Source organism: Triticum urartu, chromosome 3A (genome assembly GCF_056163025.1).
Source record: "Triticum urartu cultivar PI428250 chromosome 3A, HENAU_Tu73, whole genome shotgun sequence".
NCBI lineage: Eukaryota > Viridiplantae > Streptophyta > Magnoliopsida > Poales > Poaceae > Triticum > Triticum urartu.
Genome location: NC_141875.1, coordinates 524,239,193 through 524,247,157, shown reverse-complemented (window position 1 = coordinate 524,247,157; position 7,965 = coordinate 524,239,193). Strand labels below are relative to the sequence as shown.

General features: G+C 51.2%; 2 protein-coding genes across 2 annotated transcripts; both read right to left on the bottom strand.

The window, feature by feature from the left end:
- Positions 1-2,046: 2,046 nt before the first annotated feature.
- LOC125544790 (uncharacterized) lies at positions 2,047-4,316 on the bottom strand. Its single transcript, XM_048708546.2, has 2 exons — positions 2,438-4,316; positions 2,047-2,335 (listed from the first exon to the last, which is right to left on the bottom strand). The coding sequence occupies exons 1-2, from the start codon at positions 3,188-3,190 to the stop codon at positions 2,255-2,257; spliced, it is 834 nt and encodes a 277-aa protein (XP_048564503.1). The 5' UTR covers positions 3,191-4,316; the 3' UTR covers positions 2,047-2,254.
- Positions 4,317-4,467: 151 nt separating this feature from the next.
- On the bottom strand, positions 4,468-7,529 carry LOC125544789 (uncharacterized). Its single transcript, XM_048708545.2, has 3 exons — positions 5,980-7,529; positions 4,991-5,893; positions 4,468-4,899 (listed from the first exon to the last, which is right to left on the bottom strand). The coding sequence occupies exons 1-3, from the start codon at positions 7,072-7,074 to the stop codon at positions 4,861-4,863; spliced, it is 2,037 nt and encodes a 678-aa protein (XP_048564502.1). The 5' UTR covers positions 7,075-7,529; the 3' UTR covers positions 4,468-4,860.
- Positions 7,530-7,965: the final 436 nt, after the last annotated feature.

Below are 7,965 nucleotides of genomic sequence, written 5' to 3'. Positions count from 1 at the left end.
CATGGCAAAGAGGGCTGATCCAGAGACCTGGTCGGCTTATTCTGGTGCAGTCGGTAGTGGCGGCACGCCCCGTTCATCATCTTATGGTGACGGAGGCGCCAGAGTGGGTGCTTGAGGACATGAATAAATGGATGAGGTCGTTCTTCTGGGCGGGCAAAGACAAGTGCAACGATGGGCAATGCCTAGTGGCTTGGGATAAAATCTGTCAGCCAAAAGCTTGCGGTGGATTAGGTATAAAAAACCTGAAGTGGCAAGCGATGGCGCTTCGAGTCCGGTGGGAATAGCTCAAGAGGACAGATGCTCAAAGACCGTGGCAAGGGCTACCCATGACACCAGACGAGGAGGCGAGAGAGGTGTTTGATGCGCTGGTCAGTATAAAAGTGGGTTCGGGCGACAAGGTGCTCTTTTGGAAGGATAAGTGGATCCATGGAGTGGCGGTTGTGGAGATTGCACCACTGATAGTAGCCACCGTCCCGACTAGGACGACAAATAGATGTACGGTGCGTCAAGCCTTAGATGAGGGCAGTTGGGTGCATGATTTCGAGCATAACACATCCTTCACCGCCCTAATGCAGTACATGCACCTTTGCCATGCAATTGGTACGGTGGACCGAGACCCGTCACTGTCGGATAGTTTCACTTGGCCGAGATCACCGTGAGGCACATACACGGCTAAATCGGTCTATGACTATCTCCGTTCGGAGCTAGCTTGATCACCAATGGCTAAGTGCAACTGGAGGAGCTGGGCACCACTCAAATGCAAATTGTTCGTCTAGCTTGCCCTGCAGCACAGAATATGGACGTCGAACAGGAGAGCAAGACATGGTTACAGGATCAACCGTCGGCGTGTTACACGTGCTTGCAGGCAGAAGACAACGTGGATCACATATTGGTAAATTGCACATACGCGCGGGACGTGTGGCACAAGGTGTTTAGTCTCATTGCGATTGAGGTGCGGGATCCGGGGGAGTCGGACGTGTTCAAAGAGTGGTGGCTGGCAGAGCGGAGGAGATTCAGAGGGCAGGACCGTGGAGGTTTTGACACGCTGGTGACAGCGGTGGCCTGGGCTCTCTGAAAGCAAAGGAACGCTAGGGTTTTCAACAGGATGAGCGAGCAGATGACAATGAGTGTGTTACCATTTAGGATTCTGGAAGAGATTGCAGAGTGGAGGCAGGCTGTTGTAGGAGTAGGAGGCTTACAACGTTTTGTGAGGAGTTAATCTAGGATAGCCTGGTGTCGGAGTTGGGTGTGTTGTACCCCGTCCTCTGTGTTCGCACATCGGTCGGCAATCTTGTAATCATACTTCTCTCTTCTATAAAGCTAAGGCACGTTATTGGCGTACTCTCGAAAAAAATATATTGAGATAATTAATTGAACAAGACTCTCGAGAGTTAATGATAGTGCACCTAGTTCACTTAACAAGAAGAAAAAAAAGAGTAAGAATAAAACTTTGCATACTTCTGATGAACCTGTTACAGAAAAAACTATTGAGAATCATAATGATATTTCTATTCTGTATGCTGAGACACAATTTGATGATGAACATATGCCTAGTGATAATGATAATGACAATACCAATGATGTTCATGTTGGCTCAATAGATCACAGGAGGCAGAGAAACTCAGCATCCCGAGCTCGTTCCCTCTATAACTTCTTTATAAGACGTTTTTTGACTAAAAGCCCTGTTATAAAAGGTTCCAGAGGGAGTATATATGGCCATTTGAAAAAGATAAAATCAACAAAAGAAAAATCAATTCTAACAAGACACTGATATGAATCTTAAAGTTTTCTTTATCAGGAGGTGGTATGTTTACTATCTTAAGCTGTGTCACCACATCATTGTAGATTGCCCTGTATGTACTATGAAATAAGGTAGATATGTGTTTGGAATATTCATACTTCGGACAGCTGTTGTGATTTCTGAATTTGTTTTCAGGATAAGGAGACAATGGCCTCCAACCATAGGTTCAGAAAAATACTACTGCATATAAGTAATTCTCAGTAGTTAGACTCGTTTCCTTCAAACTCAAGATCAATACACACCAGGAATCAACAACTGAAATACAATGCATTGCAAATCAGAAACTTTTAGATCCGGCTTGAGATGTTAAACACAAGCATCAAGGTTACCAGAGCATATTACGCACAGATGTTGACAATGAGCATCCAGGTTATCGATACATCAAACCAAATCACATGTATTTCCAAGCTTTCTGACCAAGAAAGAATCTCTAAGTTAGCACGATGAGATAAATTAGGCAACCTCCATTTCTGCACATTCAGAAGAATCCAAGTGCTCAGCTTGATCAATAGCGCCATCGTTGTCGCAATCAGCCTGCATTTCGTACGATTGCAACAGAAAATTCAGCAATGTGATAGACAATTAGACATGGTAGTACTAAGCAACATTTTGACAGGAACCAGGTAACATGTTTACCGGAACAGGGGTGGTCCGGCCCGCGCCCCAGCCGAGCAGGCGGCCGAGGGCGTCGGCGAAGGCGCGGTGAGCGAGCCTCCTCTTGGTCCGGGCGACCGAGCCGGCGTGCTGCACCAGGGCGGCGCAGCCGGGGAACCGCTTCCCCGCCCTGGCGCCGACCCCCTCGCACACCAGGCACAGGAACCGCCCCGTCTCCCGCTCCACCTGGTAGAACCCCCTAAGGTCCGCGTCTTTCTCCAGCAGCTCGTCGAAGAACCGGGCCACATCGCCTTCCTCTTCCTCCCCCTCCTCGTCGCCGTCGTCGTCGTTATCGGCGTGCTCTTCAAACAACGCGCGGCACGCCCTCACCGCGTCGGCCTGGGGGCACCTTGCCGCGACCGGCGGCTGCGCCGGCGGTTCCGCTGGAAGGCCCCAGCCCCTGTCGGCGGAGGGCTCCGCCGGAGGGCCCCAGCCCCAGGCGGCGGAGGGCGCGGCGTCCGCGGGAGATGGCGGGTCACACGGCCAGGGCTTGTCGTCGAGTGGCTCGCCGGGAGTGGGGGTGGCGGCCGGGCGGGGTGGGGCGCCGAGGGGCTCCCACTGCGCGAGCGCGAGGGCGAGGTTCTCCTGCCGCTTGCGCTCCCGCTTCTGCTCCTTGTGCTTGCGGCGCTCCTCGCGCTTGAAGGCCGTGGACTTGGCCGCCCGGAGGCTGGGTTGGTGGCTAGGGCTTGGGGCGGGGGAGAGGAGGGAGACGCCGCGGTCGGGCTCGGGCTCCATTGCCCTGGTGGCGGCGGCGGCCGAGAGCTGCGTCTGCGTGTAGGTGGGGTGCGGGATGAATGAACAGACCCGTAACCGCGATTTTGATGGTGTCAGCTGGGTTGGGTGGTTGTGGCTCTGCCGGATGAAGGCCGTGGAGTGTGTGGTGTACCCAAAACAGAGGAGCACGTCATGCTGTATCACTGTGATTCTGGATCAAAGCTCTGATGATAAGGTCGCAAATCGTAGAATCTTAACTATTAGAATCAAAATCGGATCAAAGCTCTGATGATAAGATCGCAAATCGTAAAAATCTAGTCTTAACTATCAGAGTCATAGAAATTCTAGTGACTAGATCATAGAAGCAGAGAGGTTAGTTTGGATCTTAAAACCATAAAACCCGATTTCAGAGAAGTTTTGATTTGTCCATCTCCTTCCTGAAAGGAAACCGCCGTGCCCGCTGTTGCACATAGAGTACATGAACTTTATAAACATACAAAATATGATTAACAAAATCAGTCTCCCTTTTTGAACACATACGGGTCCATTTTTGCAGTGCAAATAAGGAATATATATAGTATCTGAATAAATCAGTCTTTCCTTTTTTAACACATACAGGTCCATTTTTGTAATATATATCTGCTCTCTACGCGCATTTGAATCAAGAGCAGCAAAGGCTTTTGATGCTTAATAGCCACAAGAAAATAGCATCGGCAGTGTCCTTGTTGAATCACTCGTTCAATAATAATCAGTTCAGTGCCAATACTTCCCCGTAAAATAACGGAGAGACATAATGCACCAAATAAAATCAAACAAGAAAGATTGAGTGGATAACCACTTCGATAAACAGAATGTACCAAGTCAACGCAAAACAAGAGTGCATATGTGGATTACCACTTCGTTATGAGAATCCTATGTCTTACTGTACTTGAGAACTTCGATCATACACCAAACTTATAGGCTGTTTTGTAGAGCACATCTGAAGCTCACAGTTTCCAGGCTTTCTGCATGCGAGTTGTGCTATATACATTATGGTGACAAAAAATGTGATATATATTTTCCATCTCAAAACCAATCACCAACAAAAACATGACAGATGTAATTGCTAGACATGACATACACTGAATAAACTTGTTTTGAAAAATACAAGAAAAAGGCTATGACATGACGAAGTCTTTTTATCTACACAAAACCAGATAAGGCACTTATATGCCGTTCTAGTAGGTAATGCCAGTATTACTGGAAACTAGCAAGGCATGCATCACCAGAGAGATGCTATTTACATTGCACAGGGAATGTCTTGGAAGCAAAAGGCTGACTTATATTGGAATTGCATCCTATGATACAACTGAAGATCAACTCAACGTTTTTACAGAGTAAACAGTATTACATATTTTATGGACAGTAAGATGAAGCAAACAGAAGCAATCCTGTATAGAAATACGATTTGCAACAGAGCTAAACCACTACCAACATACCTTGGGCAACATAAAGCAAATAGTATGCAAACAGGCATGCGCATCGAATTTACCAACATGCTGGACCGCTGGTAAGTGGTACCCAGCCATCACTACAACAGCAAAACAGGGCACCTCTATGCCTAACCATTGGGCGCTGGCAGTCGCAGATATAGGACTGATGTCCCCCCCAGGAATCATATCATGAATATATACTGGTCTCAAGGGAAGATATCATATCTCAGTATCCAAATAATAAGGCCTCTCCACCACCTAAATAAGCAGGCAAATAAAAAGTCAGTAATGGCTCTGAGAAGTAAGATGAACAGAAACATAGGCAGAACAGAGTGAAGTTATGTATTACATCTGCAAATCTTATTTGGCGTGGCCTGGGAGGTTTAAGATCATTCTCCTTTGGATGTGCCGAGACCCACGGAGCTTGTTTCCTCGACTGTACTTGGATTCCAAGAAAAGATGGAGGAGGTGGTTTATTCTTCACAGATGGCAAACTACGAGAAAGCCAGGAATCTGAAGGCGACTTCGGGACAGGTAGCGGCATTAGAAATTGCAAAGGCATGCTTTCCTTCTTGACAGCCATATTATCTTCTGAATGTATTGGAACATCCTGACTACTATCATGACTTTTTCTATCATCCAGTGTTACTGATCCTGCATTTCCGGAAGGTATTAATGAAGCGGATTCCGGTACTTTGGCGATCTTTTCTGTCAATGTATCATTGTCTTGAGCTTCCACTATGCTGTTACTTCTGACTATCTGCCGTCCACCATGTTGAACATCACACCCTGAATTCAAAGATGCCTTTGGATCCAGTACCACAGTCAACTGGCTAGTCTCTGAATCAATACCTGAACGATGATCCATTGAATCTTCATGCAATGTTCTATCGACCCCTGAGCTCATGGAGCTTGATCCCTTCAAACTACTGTGATCTGATCCAAGCAACGAGCCATGATCATGGTCTATTCCAAGTGAGCTAGAGCCATTGCTTCTACTCATTTTCTCATCTTTATCTCTTACTTCAAATGACCCATTTGCTTTATGTGATGGTGATAAGGCAACGTCGCGGCGGTAGGGAGACATGCCACCACCTATGGAGTGGCGGAATGGTGAAGACCCATCGCCAGTTTGAGAGTCACTCCAGAATGTCAGATGGTTCGACTCACTTGTCAGCTTGCTCCTCCTATCCTCTCCTTGGTTAATGTACTTTTGTTCCAGCTTGTGCTTATAAACTTCCTCCCAGTATTGCTGCAGTGTAAATAAGACTGAGATGTTTAGAACTATCACTCATAAAACTCTGAATTCGTGAAGCATTGTTGTGTGCATCTGCTTACCCCATTAGAATCACAGCCAAGATTCTTACGTTGTGAGCTCCGGGCAAGAGGGCTCGGTGCTTTCTGGCCCCTGCCTTTGGATGCCAATCCCCTACCTCTCCCTGCTCGACTTGCCTTGCCGCCCTTCATCATAGGCATTGGATTAAGTAGTAACAAGGAGGTTTTTACACACAATCCAGGGAGCAAACCACACCCCTTGGATGCAAAACCTCGGGTACTATGTACGTCGAAGTCATCATCATCTTCTTCCACCTCCTCCTCCCCATGCTCATCGCGTCTGGGATAGTTGCAAGACAAATAATTGGGAGGAAGATTCTGGTAAGGGAGCTGGACCGGCGTCCTCCTGACGCGATCATCATCGCTGCCCATCCTCCAATTGGCCGCAGCGGCATGCGCATGCTCGCGGGCAGAGTTGCCGGTGGAGCCAGCTGCACTGGCCTTGCGGAAGGTGTACTGCGGGGAGCCCACGGCCACCGCCTGCGCGGCCGGCAGGAAGCGGTCCATCATGAAGCCGCGGGCGCCGGGCTCGGCGGCGCTGGCGGTCGCACCGGCCGGGCGGTCCGGCACGCCGCTGAGACCGCTGAGACCGCTGACACTGCAGTTCACGGTGAAGGACTCTGTGCGGGAGAGCGTGTCCAGCGCGTCCGAGAACCTCTCCTCGTCATCGCCGGCGTCCTCCTCCTCCTCCTTCCGCAGCACATCGGCCACGGAGAGCACGTCCGGCGTCGTGGCTTCCTTCCTCGGCTCGACCTCCGCCCTCTCCGCCTCACGCTCCGCGGCGCCAGTTCGGGGCACGGCAGGGGCGGGGGCGGGGGCGGGGGCGGCGCCGTTTGGCAGTGCGCGATCGCGCTCGCGCTCGCCCAGGGCGTCGTGGTAGCGGGTGGCGCCGCTCTCCTCCGGGCGCGGCTGCGAGGGCGAGGGCGGAGGCGGGCGGCGGGTGCGGACGCTCTTGGGCTGGCCGGGGCTGTGCTCCCAGACGAAGGGCACGGCGCCGGGGTGGCGGACGGGGCCGGAGTCGAGGTCGGCCTTGTGGTAGGGCAGGCGCGCCGAGCGCAGCGGCGCGGCCAGGTCGACCCGCTTGCCCGCCTCCGCCATGACGCGATCCGCGCGCGTCCGCCCCCGAGGCGTAGGCGGCCGGAAAGGGCTCGCTCGCTCGCGTGCTTCGGCCGCCGCGCGCGACCCGGCGGGGTGGAGTGGGGAGATCTGTGCCGTGCCCGTGCCGAGCCGCGGGGTGTGGCGATGGGAGACTGCGGTTTAGGTGCGGGTTTACCGGCTACTCCTACTAGTGCCGCTAGGAAGAGGAAGAGGAAGAGGCAGGCCCGCCGCCAGCCACGCTCTCCACTCCACCACGAGTGCGGAGTGACGGGTCGCGGTGGGGCGGCGGTGCGGCGTGCTATTTGCTACTCGCTCTAGTGTAATGGTGCGCGTGCGGCGAGGGATGGTGACACGGGTGCGTGCGTGGTGGGTGCTCGCGTCAAACGACGGTGCCGTGGGGACTGGGGAGGAAAAAGTCTGCGCGATCTGCCTAAAAAGGTGATGCCAGCACCATCGGCTCTAGTCCAGTGTTCGACGGCTACTCTACTCGGCAAACGCATCCATGGCTGCCCTGCCCTGTTTGTTTTTGTACTTATAAATTCTCCTACTGTGCTTGGTGTTCAGACGTGAGCGGATCGGAGGCCAAGTTACTGTATGAAGCAGGCAGGCACGGGTTGCCACTCCAGGCGCCTACGCGCGCGCGCGTGTGTGTGTGAATTGAGTAGGAATCTGGTCGGCTCTCCCCCTTGGTTTGTTTATTGTCTGATGATCTGATGGAGCAGGGCTCGGTCGCCTAATAATTTGCATTTTTCTACTGTTTGCACATTCTACTTTTTCACTGCGAATTTTCACTTCTATCCTACGCTCTTCTTCGAGCAAAACAATGCAAGAATTCATTTTCGATAACTTTTAGTGACGGTCTGGGCTCGTTAAATTACGGGATGATTCTCT

Bases quoted from the DNA above. Each gene is read 5' to 3' on its own strand.
- LOC125544790 (XM_048708546.2), bottom strand. From the start codon at position 3,190: ATGGAGCCCGAGCCCGACCGCGGCGTCTCCCTCCTCTCCCCCGCCCCA. The intron at 2,336-2,437 runs GTAAACATGTTA...TACGAAATGCAG, and splicing joins GCCGGACCACCCCTGTTCCG to GCTGATTGCGACAACGATGG.
- LOC125544789 (XM_048708545.2), bottom strand. From the start codon at position 7,074: ATGGCGGAGGCGGGCAAGCGGGTCGACCTGGCCGCGCCGCTGCGCTCG. The intron at 5,894-5,979 runs GTAAGCAGATGC...TTTACACTGCAG, and splicing joins TTGGCTGTGATTCTAATGGG to CAATACTGGGAGGAAGTTTA. The intron at 4,900-4,990 runs GTAATACATAAC...CTGCTTATTTAG, and splicing joins GCCAAATAAGATTTGCAGAT to GTGGTGGAGAGGCCTTATTA.